The following is a 20,365-nucleotide window of genomic DNA, read 5'->3' as shown; positions in this document are numbered from 1 at the left end:
CTCATAATTTTCAATTATCTCAAATTTCAAATTCAAATAAATTTTCCATTTAATCATTTATATTAACATTTTGTTTTAATCAACCCGTATAATATACGGGTCTCACACCTAGTATTATTATTAGAGTAAATTACAGTTGGTTCTAATTTTGCAAACCAAAAATGTGTGCCAACCAGAAGGACCAAACTGTAATTTTACTCTTAATATTATTGGTTGTGAAAGAAAAAAAGCATTTCTCATTGATTTAAGCAATTGAGTATAAACTTTTACTTACTTTCTCCTATCTCTTCTTTGTCTCCTTCGACACTCCAAACAATCATTACATGTATACATATTTGTACCTGAATAATACCCATTCACTTTGACTTTAAACTTATCAGGTGAAACTTTCAAGTCTTCCACTAATATTTCCCGAAGCTTCTCATTTTCTTCTTTAAGCTTCTCAAGAGCAAGTTGTTGTTTTAAAACCTACAACATAAATATTCAATGATTTTACTTGCTACTTTTCATGTTCATAACTTCAAAAACTCATCCAACATCAAAATTGAAACTTCATTTTCACTTCAAAAGTCAACAAAACCATACCAATTCAATGACCTCCTCCTTAGAATGCAAGGGACCCACCTACAAATAATACATGACATAAAAAGCATCAAGCCACAAGTTGTAAACATTTCAAGAAAAAAAAAAGTTACATTTTTTGCATACCTGATTCTTCGCTTCACCTTCTAGAAGAGGATTTTTCAAGAAGTTGTTGATAACCTTCTCTGTATGATTTGCATATGATGAAGTCCATGGAGGTTTTGATGACACATTTTCTTGTGTCATACTTGTGGTTATGGTCTTAGTCTTACTACCACTTTGTAATTGTAATGATTGGGGAAACATGCCTCCAGTAACACTTGATAAGTTGGGTGTCATTCCAAATTTCATCATCAACTTTGTAGCTGTTTGCTGAAGAATATTTGAAGTGTTGTCATATAATTAAGATGCAAAAAACTTAGGGTTTATAGAAAACACAACAGACTAGATGATGATGATTATATCCAAGAGAAGTGACATACTACAAGGCTTGTTTGTATTTGCTGTAACACCCAAGGCTTTATACCAAGACCTGCAATGAAAATAAAATATTGTTTTTGATTTTTTGATTAACAAAAAGGGTAAAAGAAATTGCTATCATCACAATAGGTGATATATAAAATGCATACCAACTCCAAAACCATGGCCAAAACCAACTCCACACCCAATGCCCACTTTAATGTTTTTTGCTCCCACTTTATTCAACTGAAATGGATATGATTATTATTATTATTATTATGATCTAATAATAATATAGAAAAGTAAGTATACAACCTAAATGAGCTTACAGAGTTGTTGACATGTCTTCCAACATCTGAAAAAACATCTGTTGCTCCTCTAGCAGCACCCATTACTTGATTTAATACTGGTATTGCACCTGTTAAATTCAAACATAACCAGTAATGCATCCAAAATTGTAATGGAATGAGTAAGAATAGAGGAAACAAATGAACATCACAAATGTCACATACAGTTTCTTTACTTCTATAAAAGCTTAAACTTTTGTGAGTTTTTTCCAGTTCGTAGAACTAATTTTACCATGTATTAACATTAAGCCAAACTTTTGTTGGAAATTATGACCTAAATGGACGGATAAAGCTATATATTACAACCGAAATGACATAAATATATCTTCGAGGGACATATAATGCAATCAGAATTCAATAACAAAACGAGCCCACATTTCAAAATAGCAAAACATGCAATTAAATAGTTGAAAAAACAGCATACTAGTATCATGGTTTTCCCCCTCTTTAGGTTTAAAAATTCCCCCAAATTTCATCGTGTTATTGAGCAACATAGATGAAGAGCAATTACCTAGATTTATAGGTCTGCCAACGCCGATACCAGCACCACAGCCGACGCCAAATCCAGTGAATACTTTACCCACCTTCAAAGTAAATGGATTCTGCATCCCTTTTGATACAATTACGCCTCCGCTACTACTTTCCATATTTTAGAAGTCGCAAGAAGCTTGTCCAAATTGTGGTTGATTAACTCAAAAGATGGCGGCTTCCTTGGGGATTTGAGTTGGCGATGGATCCGTAGAATTGGATAAATGAGGCAGCAGTCAAAGACCTTCTATTTTTCACAGAAATTGATGTCCCATTGATGTAGTTACTGTAGTGTTATCGGCTTTTCTTGTGTAAGCATCCATTGTCTCAATCCGGTTTGGACAGAAAACCTGTCAAATTGAACTTTTGTAATTGTCTCGCCCACAAGAAGTGTTTTCCTTATAATTTCAAAAGCCTGTTTATGTGGTTTTGTGTCTTAGTGGTTGGCCCAAGTAGAAATCTAAAAGAAAAAGTGAATGTGAACTTGTGGCAATGTGGCAATGAGTAAAACTTGAAGGCACGAGGCATTTTTTGGGAGCAATTTTCTTAATTTTCTTTTTCATTTTTTTGGTTGTAGAAATACATAAAAGAATGAAATAATACATCTTCAAACATAAATACATAAAAAAACATAAAGCATAATTGTCGTCGTAGTTCTTGTTTTTTTTTCCTTATTCTTTTTGGTTATTTTGACCGTTCCTAGTGATTGTTGTGTGGATTTAGTCTTCTTCTTCTATGTTGCATAATTCACCTTCATAAGCAAAGTTTTGTATAGTAAGTAGTATCGACATTCACATCATTATTTCTTCCTAATAGATTTCTTGTTTAACCCTCTACAATTCGTTTTCAAGTGGTTAAATATTTTTAAATAAACGATATTATTGATGTTATCATTAATAATTGTTATTTAAAATAAAATATCGGCTTCATCATTTTCCATATTGGGATTTACCCAATGATAGTAACACAGAAGTTCAAATCTAGTAAACTATGTGGAATTGTCTAAAATCACAAGTTAAGTTAACACTGATTTTTAGAGAATAAAATCACGAAATCATTTCATTTTGTACAAGTTTCAATGATTCTATGCAATCATGTCTAAACGTTGAACGACTTACATGAAAATAATGCGGTTGACGAGTTTTCTTGGATGAGTTTTGTCAAGGATTGTCGAAGTGGTCAAAAGACAAATTCTCTTGAATCAAGAACTTCACCATCCTATTCCGAACTCGAGTTGCTCTGTAATGCCACAATGTAACATCATTCCTCATTCTTGTTTGATTATGTCCCAACCCAAATTTCATCGCTTTGCAATAAATATTCGAGTGTTTTAGCAAAGTTGAATTTTCGTCTTCCTGGAGAAAAAAAACTACCACATTTCCTGCATCATGCATTTCTTGGACCGCTCAACATTTTACACAAATCATAACTGCACCAAATTGTTGGATTTCTTGTCGTCGTTTTGATGGAAACAATCATAATATTACTTGACGATTCTCTAACACCAAGGGAAGTAGAGATGCACAAAGACCCGATCCGATTCGGTTTGATGATGTCACACAGAATCCGATTTCGCCCTTAATCCGAACCGGTTTCAAACCGGATTTGATCGGTTTTCCGAGCCCCGAATCCGAATCGGTTTAATCCGATCCGAAATCTGATCTGATTTTGCTTTTTTTTTTTTTTAAATAAACATTTTTTTGGACCTCATATATAACACAAAATGCAATATAGGTTTATTAAAATAGTTAAAACATACATCAAACGTCGAATTAGAAAGACTTTTAAACTAGTTAACTAATAATAATAATAAAGTGACGTTATAACATTTAGCCAAATAGAAATAGTTTTTGTGGTCTTCCACTTCATGTCACATTCATTTAATTATTCTTCAACCGCCACGCAAATAACTAGAGGTCTCATCAATACCATATTCTTCATCTTCGTCTTCAGCGTCACCGTCTTCATCTTCCAGAGGTGTTGATAAGCCTTGTGCATATTCTTCATCCATGATCTCCGGTTCAACATTTTGTGCTAGTGGGTCTTCTAGTGATGCCAAGTGTTGTATACGTTCCACATAATCCAAGTAATCCTTTAAGCAAACGCAAACCTCTACCGCAACCGGGGTAAGATTCGTCCTCAACTTTGATAAAACTTTACCACTAAAAGAAAAAGCGGATTCCGAAGCTACCGTGGAAGCTTGGACGGTTAGTAAATCATGGACCATGATGGAGAGAATATGAAATTGTGCTTCCTTTTCTCTTCACCAAGCCAAAAGATCCAAAATTTTAAATTGTGGTGCACTCATGAATTTTAAAAAGTTTGAACCCATATAAATTCCAAGTTCGCTACTAGGCGTTAATGCGCGTGGTCTTTTGTTTTGCTCCTCCAAAAGGTAGTTATAGAGGTTGATATGAAAATCCATTCGACCCCCACCACTACCCGATGCACCGCTAGTAGAGTCGGTTACACTTGCAAAAGTGTTTCACATATTGCCATATTTTGTAGCGTAAATGTCAAACAAATTAGTAAAAGTATTATTAGAAGTGTTTATTTGGTTACGGATGTAGTTTGAGTTATCTTTGTGCAAATTTAAAGACATGGAAATTTTGGTAATCAAAGCCTCTACACCCGTAATATTGATACATGGGTTTATGCCGCGGCGCAAGTAAAAAACGGTGACATTTCTTTGAAATATTTGACTAGTTTTTGTCTCAATGGTCTCGTAACCAAAACAAATATTTCACTTCTTTGTTCAAAACGTTCAAATTGTGCGGACATCAACCATAATTCATTTAGTAACAACGGACTTGTAGGGTAATACACGCTCGATAAAAAAGTGGTTGATTGTTTAAAAACTTTTAACATTTCCACAAACTCTTCCATCAAATCCCAATCATAATCCGAAACCGGGTTTTTTCCTTTTGAAATTGTGTCGTAAAATAATTGCAAAACGATTCTTTGACGTGTCAAAACTTTCAAACATCATGCATGTTGAACTTCATCTAGTGTCAACATCCCAATGAGGACTATATGGAGTTACGTTAATGGAAGTGACAAACTTTCGATATTTTTTCCCAAAAACTCTAGTTAACACAGTTTTGAATTTTTCAATCGTCAAATCTATCATTTTTAAACCATCTTGTACCACAAGATTAATAATGTGACAAACACATCTAGTATGAAAAAACGAGCCATCCAAAATAGGTTTATATTTTGCAATTAATCTTTTTGACGCGACGGTATTGTTACTTGCATTGTCAAATGAAATAGAGAAGATTTTGTCGCGTAAATTATAAGTCTCTATAACGCTTACTAAAATTGAAAATAACCGTGCCCCCGTGTGAGGATGCACAAAAAGTTCAAAAGCAATAACTCGTTTGTTCATTACCCAAGTAGAGAGATCTATCCAATGTGCCGTGACATAAAGATAGCTTTTGGGACAACTTCCGGTGGAGGACCAAACATCACAGGTTAAAAAACACCGGTTTTTATATTTAAAAATCCCAATTGCATATCTTTTTTGGTTATATCCCAATACTTTAAAGCATCACGTCTAAGAGAAGTGCGACTTACTTGCCGGTATTGTGGATGCTTTTTTTCCCGCAAAATCCTTGTTAATCGTGGGTTGTCGAAGTGGTTGAAAGGCAAACCCTCTTGAATCACGAATTTGCAAAAGCTTTCACGAAGGTCATCATTGTTGTAAATAAAGATCGACCCATCGGGAGTAATATTTGGTTGATTTGGATCGCTTTAACCTTTTACAGTCGAACAAGTTTTTGTTGTATGACTCCTCAACGTGCTATTGCCATCTTTTCCCAAAAACATTCCGCACTTCTTGCATCTTTCTTTTTCCTTCCCGTTCGACCACAAACACAAATCGTAATGTTCCCATACTTTTTTACTCCGAGTGGTTGGTATGATTTTAACCACCGTTGCATCCGAATCTTGACCCACGGTTGAATTTCTCGAGCTCATTTTTTGGAGTATTATGAAAATAAGTAGTAGAATTTTTATGTAAAATTGAAATGTAACAAATGAAAGGTATTTATAGGTGTTTGGAAGGGCCAAAAATTCAAGAAAAGTCAAAGTAGCCGTTTTTTAGGGGTTCCAACGGCTAGAAAAAAAAAACCCAAAAAAATCGAATTTTTCCGTTTTTTAACGGTAACAAAAAAATCCGGTTTGAAACTAGTTTTGGATCTGGTTTCCTTTAAATCCGGTTCATGATCCAGGGTGCAATCCGATTTTGTCTCCGAAGCGTTGATCCGGTTCGAATCCAGTCACCGGTTTAATCCGAACCGGTTCGGTCAAAACCGGTTTTGACCAAATCCGGTTTCTGGATTGGATCGGATCCTATGGGCCAAACCGGTTTTCTTGTGCATCTCTAAATGGAAGATTATGATTGCCCACATGTAGACGCCTGTAACAACCCAATTTTCACGCCCAAAAATTTCATTTAAAATAAGTGGTTTGTAAAATATTTATAGCAAAACATCATCCGATCATATCATTTCATAAAACATATTACGTGTCTGAAAACCTAAAACAAGAAAATACTAATAATGTCAGAGTACAATCCCAGAACATCTCATAATGCGGAAATCCAAAGTGTGTGTGTATGATGTGCCACTACCGCGCAGACTCCTTCCCCTTCGCTGAAGAGGTATCTGAAACCAAAACTGAAAACTGTAAGCACGAAGCTTAGTGAGTCCCCCATCGTACCACATGCCATACAATCATATCACATACATACTGCTAGGCATTTCTGGGGTGCCGACCTACCCATACGACCATTCTGGGGTGCCGACCTACCCATGTCAAGCCATTCTGGGGTGCTGACTACCCTTCGTTCCTAACAACCGAACCTCGGGAACTATTTCACCCCCTACTACTACTATCACATATAACATAACATAAGCATATTATCAGACATATCTGGGGTGCCTGAACCACCCTTCGGTCCTAACAACCGAACTCGGGGACTAGTCCCCTTCTACTACCTCTATCGGATATAACATAACAAGCCAGCATGCAAACATATCATCACATACTGTTAGACGTACCTGGGGTGTCTGACTACCCTTCGGTCCTAACAACCGAACTCTACTACTATCACATACAACATATCATGCTAGCATATAACATATCAGGTAGTAACAAACCTAGATGATATCACAAAGACAATCATCTATCATACGTATCCTACTGGTGGGGCGGCATTGTGGCCTTAGACCCACCGCTACTAGAAGGTAACTCACCTCAAAAAGTAGTTGTTGAAAGCCTGCTTGCTAAGCACCTGACAGCTGAATCGATAATCCTCCGGCTATAAATTATAAACATAGATTAGCCACTCATTCACACCCTTAGGTCAGATGACTGACCCACCCCTGGTCCCAGGTCAACTCCTTGGTCAAAGTCAACTTCCAGTTGACTGGACTCGCCGAGTCATGGCACCGACTCGCCGAGTCCTTCTCCCACTAACCCGGTCCTACTCTACAAGCCCCTCTTCCCACTCACTAAGTCACTCTTAACTCACTACTTGGGACGATAGAACCGGCTCGCGATCCGACTCGCCGAGTCCAAGAACAACTCGCCGAGTCCATACGAGCAGACCTCCCACTCGCTTCCAAATCCTCACCAGATCATCCCTTATGAGGATTTGGGTTTCTGGGACTATTGCAACACGTTAAATTGCTAATTCCACATGTAAATACGAAGGGTTGGACCTTCAACATCTAAACCCCTCTTACTCAGTAACTATTCATCTAACTCGCCGAGTTTGAAGAACAACTCGTCGAGTACCAGGCAATCTTCATAGGGCTCATCGAGTTGTTCATCCAACTCGCCGAGTCTAAGGCCGTCTTCAAAGAACTCGTCGAGTTCCTCTTTGGGACTCGCTGAGTCCCTTGACCCATTTCCCATATAGACCAAATCTGAGACATGCAACGCTTCAAAACCATAGATCTATGTTCCTAGGGCATGCTTATCACGTAAAGTTGCAAACTTTACGTGCATGCATGGCCCTACAAGCTTCAAAAGGCAAATCCAAGCTCTTTATGAGGTCATACACTTAATGGGGACCTCAATCACTTCATCCACAGGAACTTTATGCTTCTAATACGTCCACAAGGTCTAGATCTAAAGTCCCTTCGGATCATTAAGCACAAACACATGGAGTTTGGTGTTTTAGGCCTTGAAAACCACCAATTTGGGACAAAAATGGTATCTACTGAACTAGTGATCAAGGTATGAACTTTTCTACCTGAATAGAAGCTTCTCACAGTGTAGATTTCGGATCTACTCCCTTCCTTGCACTATTCAACCTCCTTCTTCTTCTTCTAAGCTCCAAACTTCCTTCACCAAGTAGAAATCACTCACAAGAACAATATGGGGGCTAGGGTCTCTCACTACAGCTCTCTGGAAGTGTTAGGGACAAGGGAGGTCGAGTTAGTGTGCTTAAATAGGGTGCCAACACTCAGGTTAGGGTTTTTGCCCAACAGGGCCTACTCGCCGAGTCCAAGGCTCAGACTTCGCGTCTCATCCCGCTCCTACTCGGCGAGTCGGTCCTTCAACTCGCCGATTCCAAGGCAAAATGCATGAATTTAGAATTATTAATTACAAAAAATACGTACCGGGAACCAGGTGCTACAACGCCATTGCTTGAGAGTGTTTTTGCGTTTTATGAATGTTTTTGAGTTGGGTGATTAAACCTCAAGATCCAATATCTATATATACAATCAATTGAGGGGAAAATGGAACTTTAGGTAAAAACGACCATAAAAGATGAAAAACAATCATATGTGTAACATCCTGTTTCAAATAAATAAATAAATAAATAAATAATAAACCCTAAAACCCCCGAGATGTATTTTTATATTTCCTTTTAGAACTAAACCCGTAATACTTTATCAGAGTGTTAGTCACAAGGAGTTAAATGTTGTAAATTCTAGAAATCGAGGGTTAAAGTGTAACTTTTAGACTAGTTATGAATAGAATTGTGGAAGCTGGGGCTGTTTGGTAATTAATGGACTTAATCTGAAAATGATTTTGGTGGCAATGGCTAAAGTTAAATAAAATAAATTAACTTTGAATGAAGGAGGCAGGACTAAAACCCAACACCCCCTTCCCTTTTACTCTCGTTTAAAACCCTACTACAAACCCTAACCCTAATATTAGAAGCAACAACCACCTTATCCCTCCAATATCTAGCCGCCACCTTCACCTTTTTCGTTACCTAGAACCACCAAGCGACCACCCTTACACCTGCTGTCGGTGAGGACGAGGACCGACATGAGTGGAACTCGTGACCGTTGGGGGGGTCGGAAGAGCCGAAGCTTGTAGCTGCTGCTGCCGGTCTCGGTTGGGTGTTGCGAACCCTTCTCTTATCTGATTCACTTTCGGTTACTCCACCGATCGTGCCGACTGATAGTGTTGCCGCCGCTCCGAGAGGCTGTCCCTTTTGTTGTTCCTCTGACCGTCATTTTCCTCCAAGAAGGTGGTAGCGGTGGTGTTCTTGTTTCGTGTGTGTGTATGTGTGTTGTTGCATGTTTGTGAGGTGAGTGTGTGTGTCTTGGTTGGCCGAAAAACGAAGAAAACCACCATGGCAGCCAACCATGGTGGTTGCCGCCTTGTTGCCAATTTTTGGCACCACTAGCCACCTTGTAAGGTGGCCGTGTACGTGTAATATTATGTGTATATGTGTTTTTTTGCATGGTTGTTGTAGTGGGAGTTATTTGGTCGGATTCTAACTCGAAAACCACCACCGTCGTCGTGAGGTGGTGGTTGCCGCCGTACCATCGTTGACCACCGCTGCCCGTGGTGGCAGTAGGTGGTGGTTGTTAGACTCGAACCCTAAAACCTTGAAGGAATGCATCGTGGACTTGAAACCCCGATGTCAAGAAAATCCTAGTTTTCGAGTTTTGCCGAGACCTACATTGAACTGTTAATTGGACTTTAAATTATACCCGATAATGCCCTATGATTAACTTAATGCAATATAGGACTTAATGAATTAATTCCCTCAGGGGTTAAGTGTGGAACACTAACCCTAGTTATGATTTTATGTGGGAAACCCTAGAAACGGAAGCCCTATGTTGGACACAATGATCAGGGCGGGTATTTGGGCTATTGCTTGGATTATTATACCCGGAAACGACTAGGTCAAACCTTAATTAGTCCTACTCTTAGGTTGTTAAGTCCTTAATGGGTTAAGTGTCTTTACTTAACCCTAATCGTCATTTTATGTGGAACCCTAATCATCATTTCATGTGAGGAAGTCATTGTTACAAGTGACTATGACATATGATCGGGTATTGACCCAAGTATCTTCCTGTAGGTGCTGGTAGAGTTCTTCGTTACTATGGTGGCTACCTACACGCATATCGAGGTGAGTTTCGCCTCACTATGCCCGTGGGTCGAAGGCACCAATGCCGACCCACTAGTTTTGGTTACCTATTAGTAGAGGGATGTCTAGGGACTGTACGCAGTCATGTAGGATAGACTGAGGACTCTTGATGTAGTATCGTTTACCCCTTCCTTGTTTAGTTGTGGTTCTAGGGTAGGATCACCCGTCTGGGTGTCCATCTCACCTTTGATTATATACGGTCATTCATTCCTTGGATTGTTGATATTTAGTATGCTGCTATGCTATAGTGATTTGTTAGATTGGTGTCCTGGTATCGAGTATGCTGTTATGCCGTGGTGATCTGTTAGATTTGTATCCTGGTATCGAGTATGTTGCGTTGCTGTAGTGATCTGTAGAACTGTATCTTATGTGTACTTTTTGGTTATCATCTGGTGGAGGGCCCTAGGGACTGTCTGTGGTCATGTAGGATAACTTGAGACCTTTTGATCTAGGCTTTCTTGTCTGTTCCTTGGTTGTGGCTCTAGAGTAGGATCATCTGTTTGGGTGGCTATCTCACCTCTGGTTACTTGTCGTTACACATTTCATGGAGTTTAGCTGGTAGCGGGACTGTATGTTGTGAGAGGACTAGTAAGCGGTAGTGAGATGTATATGTGCCTACTTGATCCTCAATTGTTTACATGTTGAGATATTGTGTGTGGTTTGGGTTGAAGCGGTCATGCTTTATGTTGTAGGCCAAGATACCTGGTGCAAGTCGACTGTAAGCCGTAGGCATGAAGGCTCGGGATGAGTGGTTAGGTTGAGGCAGTAGGACCAACAAACCCGGTATAGTTGGGCATTCCAGTCTGATGACTGATTGGACTCGTTGCTCGTTTATCTGTTTGGTTATGTGTAGTATTCTGAAGAAACTCACTAAGATTTATGCTTATCCAGTTGTTTATTGTTTCATGTATCATTGGTGTCTATGAGAAAGCGAATGTAGGACTGTACACACTCATCAGCAACTTGGGAATAAACGGTTTTCTTAATAATGAATTTATAATTTGAGAAGTTTTACCTTAATAAAAACGAAAAAAATTGGATTGTAAAAATGGGACGTTACAATATGATTGTTCCTCAAAGAAAAGAGGCGACAAAAAATGTTAGTATTCTTCTTGGAATAAACGATTTCAAATCGGACTGAAAATCGATTCGTCAAATCGCTTTGTGAAAAACCAGTCTCAAACGATGTTAATAGATATAATATCAATCTGGATCGAACTGCCAGATCAGATTAAGAATCGAACCGGTTTCACCAAAACTGGTTTAAGAGAAGATCGACTTCGGATTCAAAACCGGTTTCGCATCATGAAGCAATTTTTTTGCCCACCTCTAATCTCAACTGGTAGTGAACATTATGATGGTAAACGGGTCTCAAAAACTACGAATTAATCTCAGTCTGGCGGGTCTTACCCCGTCTATATTCTAGATGCAAGTCCAATGGTCCCGAATCAGCCAATAGAGCTTCAATCTTCGACCCAATGCAGCTTATAAAAACACCAAGTAATTTTCTTCTTCTTTCCGTAGAAGTGCGCTGCCAAAACCAAACAATCTTCTCTTTGTCTTTCATCCCATCTCAAACTTTCCTAGATCTAAGAACTATCAACTTTAAACTTTGAAGCGGAATCTTAAAAGATTCCTTTCCCTAGTACTTTTTACTATGATTAATAGCGATATATAACCTCTTTTTTGTGAATACCCCACCACCTTTTTATTGGCTTGGTAATGATTTGGTGCAATCCCATTTTTGAATAAGTGTGTTTGTCAACAATATTATAGAATAAGAAAACTTCAATATACTTAACTAGCCTAGTCATAACAGGTTATGTGCATTTTCACCGATAACTATTGCCTTAAACCTTTATTTTGTATATATTTTGATACTTTATTGATAACCCTTTTGAACACATTTAAATCCAAAGAGCTAGTCGAAGATCTTTGTTTTTTGATGTTTGTAGGTGTTACCTTCAAATTAATAAACTAGGTTTGGATATGGCATTGTGGGGATCATACCGTATATAGATGTTTTTATTCCATCATTCCGACAAGCCATCTTTGAAATTACTTTTTTTTTTCAATGTTAAATGCCCCGAATAATATTTTAAAGGCTCTCCATGAGGATATATATTAAAATCATAAACAAGAAGAAGCAAGTTTCAATAATGATAATCCTTATATGTAGCAACATCACCATCAACACATGTAACAACGCGTCATCACCTACATACTTATAATTCTCCAAAGAAACCTATTGAATATGTTTATTGGTTTCTACGGAACCCTTTTCCACTAGATCAATTTCTACACATGATAGATTTCTGCTTGATTGTTGCTTTCCACACTTAATTAATTGATTTCTACGGGACCTTATAGATTTTTATCAAACCAGCTTTCACTAAATTGGTTTCTACATGACCTCTTCCACCATATCGGTTTCCACTAACTAACGTAATCACTACAGTAAATGTGTGTGTGTGTGTGTGTGTATATATATATATATATATATATATATATATATATATACACACACACACACACATTTACTGTAGTGATTACGTTAGTTAGTGGAAACCGATATGGTGTATATATATATATATATATATATATATATATATATATATATATATATATATATATATAGGTAGGGGTGTCAATTTATGACACGACACGACAAAATTACACGAAACGAAACGAAATCAAAATTTGAATTTGTGTTCGTGTCGTTTTCGTGTTAAGATTAAAAAACACGATGTCATGTCGTATCGTGTTCGTGTTCATAAATCAACACGAAATTGAAACGATTAAGCATGTGGTTATTGTGTTTGTCGCTTTTGTCGTGTTATATATCTTTAAGTATGAACACAATACACTAATAGTTATGTAATATTATTTTTGTTGTGTCGTGTTGTCGTGTTTTAATTGGTTCGTTTTCGTGTTAATGAAAAAAAACACGACATCGTGTCGTGTCGTGTTCGTGTTATACAAAACATTGTCGTGTCGTGTCGTGTCAGATAAAACGACATCACTGCCCGACACGACAACCCTATATATGGGCACGACTATATGTACAACATTTGAGTGTGATTACACACAACGATTTAGCAGGGTAGGAGTCTCATAAAAGTTTTTGACATCCTCTAAAGTCTAACTCATACTATAATAGCATAAATAAAATAAAATATTTCTTTCATAGCTTTTTTTGTAATAACTTCATTATTTGATATTGAATAAATTGAATAAATTCAAATGAAAGCGCTGGATCAATCGAAATTGCCGGAAATGGCGCTATAATATTTCTTCCAGGATATCGAGACCAAACGGTAATTTTACAAGCACATACATGATGCATATACGTATCGTTATATCTATACATACAACACTGCATGCATAGATATATGTGTTCTTTAATTACACGCGTACTCAATTCCGTTATTTTCAGTTAAATTATTTTTGAGCTATTGTTTTAGATAAAATTAACGTCAGAAATTTCAGGAAGGTCGTTTCAGACATTCGCAATCAAGGTGAAGAAGGGGATCGATCACATTTCAATCGAGAATTAGGGCTGTTTGTTCTACGAGTTTTCGGAATTGGGTTCTTTAGTTCGATTATGTTGGGGTTTTTCCACTTTTTGACGCTAAAAGAAGTCGGTATTCGATCTCAGCTTTTATGCGCATTCAAATTTAATGGCATTATACGGATTAATCTCTGTTTCTCCGTAGGGTTTGAGTTATTTGATTCGGATTAGTTTGACGATTTAGTGGGAAATATTATATTATACGATGATTATGCTCTGGATTTCGTGTATTTGGCACCAACAATTAGTGTAGAGTGGGAATCCTAGATCTTAGTTTTCACTTCAGATTTTAGAATCGTTTTATCAACATGAACTTCGCATTCATGGTTTGAAGCAAAAGCAACGATATGGGAAGTAGAATTGGTAACGTTTATGAAGTATGTTGTTATCCTTGCTGAGTAAGAGAACATTAAATGCAGATTCCAGGTATGATTTCGGTTATCTTCTTCGTTTTCTTCCAGCTTATGGTTTTTTGCAGCATAAAAAAGATACCACCTGAGAAATTACACACATGCACTTGTAATAATATGCTAATTTACCTAATAAATCATGAATTAATTGGGCATTGAAATTGAACCCACAGGGATGCATATGGATTTACTGTGAGACCTCAGTACCTTGACACGTTCAAAGAGTTTGATAGTATCTATAAGGTAATATGTGAATGTTTCAGTATTCTAAATTAGGTCAAAAAATATACATCAATTATGTTCCATTCATACTGCAGAAGGAGGAAGAAGAAAGGGCAACAAAATGGAGGTCCTTTCTCGAGCAGCAAGAAGAGCTTGTTCGATTGAACTCGAGCATCAAAAAACCTGATGATGCTGAGGTTACAGAAGAGAACACCAATCATGTCTTGGAATCAACTCAAAAAGAAGGAGATGTTTTAAGTGACAAGAAGCCAACAGAAGATAATAATAATAATAACAACAATCAAACAGAAAATGTTCCTGAAAAAGTTGTCTCAGAGGCAGCAAAACCAGCAAAGAAGCATGCCTTGCAAAACTGGACAGATGTCAGAACATCTCTCAACACCATGGAAGATATGATGTGTCATCGTGTCAACAATCCTCAAAAACATGTTCAAGAGGAGGGAGTGGGACCCTCCACAGAGGAGTTAACAACAGATGATGAAAAACCAAATCCTGTATTTCCATGGAAAGAACTTGAGTCACTTGTTCGTGGTGGTGTGCCTAGAGAACTTAGAGGAGAGGTGCCTTTTTCTTCTTCTTCTTCTTCTTCTTCTTCTTCTTCTTCTTCTTCTTCTTCTTCTTCTGCTTCTCAATATTATTATACTTTTTAAGCATTAAAAAAGCTTATTAGTTATATAATTGTTACTGCAGGTATGGCAAGCTTTTGTTGGTGTGAAAGCACGTAGGGTGGAGAGATACTACCAGAATTTGTTGGAGGTAGGAGATGCTGGAAACAAACAATTGCATGATCAGATCAAATCAAATCCAGAAAGATTAGGGGAAAAAGGAGAAAAGGCAGCTGTGCCTGAAAAATGTAAAAAACAGATTGAAAAGGTCATTAATTGGTGTTAATTCCCCCTTCTATTCACATTAACTTCTTTAATTTTTTTTGTGGACTAATAGTATATTTTTTTGAACAAGGCAGGATTTACCAAGAACATTTCCAGGTCATCCTGCATTAAATGAAGAGGGCAGGGACTCCTTGAGACGTTTACTTTTAGCATATGCTCGCCATAACCCTGATGTTGGATATTGCCAGGTGTCACTTTGTTTACATTTTCACAAATTCATTCCCTTGTTATGTATGCATTAATGTTTTGTTTCTTTTCTTTTGTGTTGACATATATAAATAAACCTGTGTGTGTAGGCAATGAATTTTTTTGCTGCAATGTTACTACTAATGATGCCTGAAGAAAATGCCTTTTGGTATGTATTCGTTTTTGTTATCCTTGTTTATTATAGTGAAGGTGACATGGTATACTTTCATTATCACTTTTTACACAACTAAGATAAGATACTGTAACTTTTTCACCAAAATTACTCTTTTGATAAACCCCTTGACATATTACTTGATTACTTAAAACTACAATGAATCTTTTCAGGACTTTGGTGGGCATGATTGATGATTACTTTGATGGATACTTCACCACAGACATGATCGAATCCCAGGTATATCTTTCAATTATCCCTACATTTCATAAAAAACAATACTTTTTTAATAACAGGTGAAATTGGTTATTATCTTTATGTTATATGTTTACTTTCTGAATGAAAGACTCTTGTTATTCAGGTGGATCAACTTGTTTTTGAAGATTTAATGCGTGAACGATATCCTAAACTAGGTTTCTCCATTGACACCATTTATAAGAGAATTCATTTTACCTTTTCATTTATAAGTTATAACATCCCCATGATTTTCTTCTTTTTCTACAGTCAATCATTTTAATATGTTGGGAGTTGAAATGGGTTGGATTTGTGGACCATGGTTTCTTTCCATCTTTGTAAACATGATCCCATGGGAAAGTGGTAACCCTTATTATATATATATCTATCTTTACACATAACACTCCACAAACAAAAAAATTATCTTTCAACAATAACAATAACAATAAACATTACTTTTGTTTTACCTTCAGTTCTTCGTGTTTGGGATGTAATTTTATTCGAAGGAAATCGTGCAATGTTACTACGAACTGCATTGGCTTTAATGGAGCTATATGGTAATCCCAAACTTATTCCCATTTTAATAATTATGTAGTATTCCTATGTGGCTAATAAGTAACAACAAGTTTTTACATACAGGTCCTGATTTATGTACAACAAGAGATGCAGGAGATGCAATCACTTCAATGCAATCACTTGTCAGTTCAACATTTGATAGCAGCAATCTAGTTGTGACTGCTTGCATAAGTTTCTCATATGTAACAGAAGATACATTACAACAACTTAGAGAGAAACACAGACCTGATGTGATTGCAGCAGTTGAAGAAAGAAAAAGAGGAGATGCTATAAGGAAAGATCCAAAAGGACTTGCTACTAAATTATACAGTTTCAAACATGAACCTAAGCCACTTGTACGCCAACCTAGTATGAAACAAGGATTAACAAATGACAACACAAATTTGAACACTGCTCCTAAACCTGATGACTCTCTTAATATTGCTGCCATGACTACAGAAGTTGACTCTCTTCCTGATTTTCAAGATCAGGTAATTCGAATTATAGATTTATAGGAAATAGCAATATAATCTTTCTTGTATTTATTCAATATCAATAGTTTACATGTATGTATGTATAGGTTGTATGGTTGAAGGCTCAGTTGTGTTCAATGCTGGATGACAAGAGATCTGCTACAATAAGGTTTATTTTTCTAGATTTTAAGTAATGTTTTGGCATAAATTCTGTTGTTAAATTTGTTCATGGTTTTTTAGAGCTGAGGAGTTGGAGATAGCACTCATGGAGATGGCTAAAGAAGATAATAGGCGTGAATTGACAGCAAAGGTATATATTCATTCAGGGAAATTACAGAATTGCCATTGTATTTTGGGCAATTTTTATGGTTTAACCATAACCATTTATATGTTATTGTTTCCCAATTAAACCATAAACGTTTCAGACATGTTTCCAAGTTAACCATTTTGACTGTATATAATGGTTAATTTGGAAAATTACTGATATAAAGAAATTTGCCAAATTAGTGGTTAATTTGGCAAAAATTCTCATTTTGTTGCTTGATAAAAATTTATATACACCAGAAGCTATATATATGCTTTTGGAAATGTTATATTGGTATGTATGCCTTAGTAAACATGACTTTCTACCAACTTTATTGATTAAATAAAAAGGACTCCCTTATGTTATATGTGGCAACACATAACGGAAAAAATGATTATTAATATAATAAATTGCAGATTGAGCATATGGAACGAGAGGTTAATGAGTTGCACCAACTTCTTGCTGATAAGAAAGAACAAGAGAAGAAAATGCTTGAGGTTTAAATAAATATTTTAATTTTTAATTTGTTGTGATTTACGATTCATATTGATTCAGATAAATCTTAATCTTTAAAATGTATGTAATTTAGGTTTTAATGCGAGTTGAGCAAGAACAGAAGGTGGCAGAAGATGCTCGTAAATCTGCAGAGCAAGATGCAGCTGCTCAGAGATATTTAGTGAATGTACTTGAGGTACTCAATCCTTTTCTACTGATCTTGTCTTTATAAACAAATATTAATTTACTCTTCTAGAACAAATGAAATCAAATGAATGAAAAGTAGATAAATTTTTTTTATATATATATTTTATATGCAGAGGAAGTATGAAGAAGCTGTGTATACTCTTGCTCAAATGGAAAAGAGGGTTGTAATGGCGGAATCTACTTTAGAGGCGACAATGCAATACAATTCTGGCCAAGTCAAAGCAGTACAACCAACAGGGTAAGGCTACTTATCTTATTGCTATTATTACAATTACTATTATTAAATAATATTACTATATGTTAATTTTTTTTTTAAAAATATATATAGGTTAATTCGTCCGGAATCTAACACAGCTGGAAGAAGGCCAGGGATACTTTCATTTGGACTTGGTTGGCGTGACAGGAACAAGGTACATAGTATTCTTAATGGGACCCACTTCGTTGAATCTTTCTATTAAGTCTTTTTTCTACATTAAGTTAAAAAGAAATGTGAATAAATGTGGCAGGCAAAAGCTGTGGGAGAAAGTAAAAGCACCACCGAGGTATCAGATGCAACAAAAGCTGCATCTGAGACCAATGGTTACCAAGAACCAGAAAAATAGAAAGAAATCTCTGGGATGGGATTTCTCAAATTAAACAATCCTATAATTTTTTTTTGGTACTTGTGACCCAGGACTTAGAGACTTGCTCGTATGTGGAAAAGACATAAATGCCCTTACTGTTCTTATCATAAAAAAATTTGTCCCTTGTATCAAATGCAACCTAGCTTATTTCACACTTGAATTTCGAGTTTGTTTTAGGTTAGTTATTAAAGTCTTTCAATTTATTATCTAAATGACGTTGTTTGTTTAATCAAAGTAAAATAAGAATGAATTACACTAAGAACAAGTTTTTGTTTTATTTAATTGTTAAATTTAGAATTACTGTTGGTTTATATCGTTCAGCTGTCAGTTTTATGTCCCATACCAAGTTTTGCATGCACCTAAGATCCTGCTATATGAACACATGTACTATCTGTTAGAAATTTGGGTGTAGAAAGGCTTGGAAATTCTGAGAATTGTGATTATCACTTTCAAATCGAAGTATTTGGTGGTACTCCCAAATCTTTAATTGGATAAGACTCAGAGAGACAAGAACCGAGAATGTTTGATGATATTTTCGTATATACCAGAAAATGAGACCAAAACCAACTTTAATATCTTTGTCTGAAAACTGTCATATGACAGTTATAAACTGTCATAAAACCATAAAAACTGTCATAAAACGGATATATGGATAAAGGTCAAACCAATGGTCAATTATCTGAGCCAGGGGCTCTGCCCCTTGGACCCCGCCAGGGGCTGCCGCCCCTTGGACCCCGCTCCCAGGGGCGCTGCCCCCGGACCCCCATTTGTTCAGGGGCTTCGTCCCTAAATGACAGTGTACTTTGAAACTTGATCAAACTCAAACAAGTGTGTACTCCACACCTTCCTTACTAGTTTAATATTTATCAAGATCATTTTTGGTCAACACAAAGTAATCTCATTACACTTAAATAACATTGATGATCAAAATCACCAACACTATCTTGACTTGAATATTTAAACATTATATCTATCCATCTATCTTGACTTGGGAGTTGGGTTATCGTTATTACCCAGTTATATTCCATAACTGGATTTCGGTATTGCTCACTAGGCTTTCCAAGCCTAACGTATTATTTTGATATGTACTCGTAAATGAAAAGGAAGCATAGAGTTAGCATGTTGAATTATTTAAACTTTTATGGTTTATTTAAACTTTTGCGAAGATTTTGGATTGTAAACACCCTCTTAGTTGAATTATTAAAACATTAAATATACACATGTTGATATATACATTATATTAATTACAAAAAATATTTCAAAGTTCAAAAATTGGACTCCATCGAAAAATTAGCAATCTGCAAAGATCATTTTTGTAGTTTTCTCTGTATAGAATGAGGAGTATTTTACTAATTCCGTATGTGGTTTGCAAAAAAAAATTGGTGGATTAAAGTAGTGTCAATTACTAAATATATAGAAGATTGAACTATAGATCCCTAATTACCCTAGCGAACTATAGTTTAAGTCTATAAACTCTCCTAAATAGCACCTAGTTCACTTAAACCATCAATTGTAACAACCCTCTTATGGGCTCTTTTAAAAAGAGTCTACAAGTTCATTTTTAACAAAGTCAAATATAAACCATAAAAGTTTACGAAGTCCAAACAATCAACTAAAAAGTTATAGTTGTGGAATATTCAGTCCCAAAGTTTAACAAAACATAATTGTTTAAAAATGTCAGG

General features: G+C 36.3%; 2 protein-coding genes across 2 annotated transcripts; one reads left to right on the top strand and one right to left on the bottom strand.

Moving 5' to 3' along the window:
- Positions 1 to 213: 213 nt before the first annotated feature.
- On the bottom strand, positions 214 to 2,303 carry LOC145090593 (dynamin). Its single transcript, XM_079028740.1, has 7 exons — positions 1,900 to 2,303; positions 1,371 to 1,459; positions 1,212 to 1,287; positions 1,065 to 1,114; positions 709 to 954; positions 586 to 624; positions 214 to 468 (listed from the first exon to the last, which is right to left on the bottom strand). The coding sequence occupies exons 1-7, from the start codon at positions 2,033 to 2,035 to the stop codon at positions 271 to 273; spliced, it is 834 nt and encodes a 277-aa protein (XP_078884866.1). The 5' UTR covers positions 2,036 to 2,303; the 3' UTR covers positions 214 to 270.
- Positions 2,304 to 13,781: 11,478 nt separating this feature from the next.
- LOC145069194 (uncharacterized) lies at positions 13,782 to 18,876 on the top strand. The gene is made up of 18 exons (XM_079016146.1): positions 13,782 to 14,317; positions 14,475 to 14,544; positions 14,619 to 15,104; positions 15,235 to 15,417; positions 15,509 to 15,622; positions 15,731 to 15,789; positions 15,966 to 16,032; positions 16,154 to 16,205; positions 16,297 to 16,389; positions 16,500 to 16,583; positions 16,666 to 17,072; positions 17,162 to 17,223; positions 17,295 to 17,364; positions 17,775 to 17,855; positions 17,948 to 18,049; positions 18,174 to 18,298; positions 18,389 to 18,470; positions 18,567 to 18,876. Exons 1-18 carry the CDS (start codon positions 14,271 to 14,273, stop codon positions 18,660 to 18,662), a joined length of 2,280 nt encoding a protein of 759 aa, XP_078872272.1. The 5' UTR covers positions 13,782 to 14,270; the 3' UTR covers positions 18,663 to 18,876.
- The last annotated feature ends 1,489 nt before the right edge of the window (positions 18,877 to 20,365 follow it).

The sequence above is a fragment of the Lactuca serriola genome, chromosome 1, assembly GCF_051521515.1.
Source record: "Lactuca serriola cultivar US96UC23 chromosome 1, Lser_US96UC23_V15, whole genome shotgun sequence".
Classification (NCBI taxonomy): domain Eukaryota; kingdom Viridiplantae; phylum Streptophyta; class Magnoliopsida; order Asterales; family Asteraceae; genus Lactuca; species Lactuca serriola.
Note: the sequence above shows the minus strand (reverse complement) of the source record. Positions and strands in the feature narration are given on the sequence as shown.

Coding starts and splice junctions, on each gene's coding strand:
- LOC145090593 (XM_079028740.1), bottom strand. CDS start 2,035: ATGGAAAGTAGTAGCGGAGGCGTAATTGTATCAAAAGGGATGCAGAAT. Junction 1,460..1,899: donor TGGCAGACCTATAAATCTAG/GTAATTGCTCTT, acceptor TGAATTTAACAG/GTGCAATACCAGTATTAAAT. Junction 1,115..1,211: donor TGGCCATGGTTTTGGAGTTG/GTATGCATTTTA, acceptor TTTTCATTGCAG/GTCTTGGTATAAAGCCTTGG.
- LOC145069194 (XM_079016146.1), top strand. CDS start 14,271: ATGTTGTTATCCTTGCTGAGTAAGAGAACATTAAATGCAGATTCCAG. Junction 14,545..14,618: donor AGTTTGATAGTATCTATAAG/GTAATATGTGAA, acceptor TTCATACTGCAG/AAGGAGGAAGAAGAAAGGGC. Junction 18,299..18,388: donor AAAGCAGTACAACCAACAGG/GTAAGGCTACTT, acceptor AAATATATATAG/GTTAATTCGTCCGGAATCTA.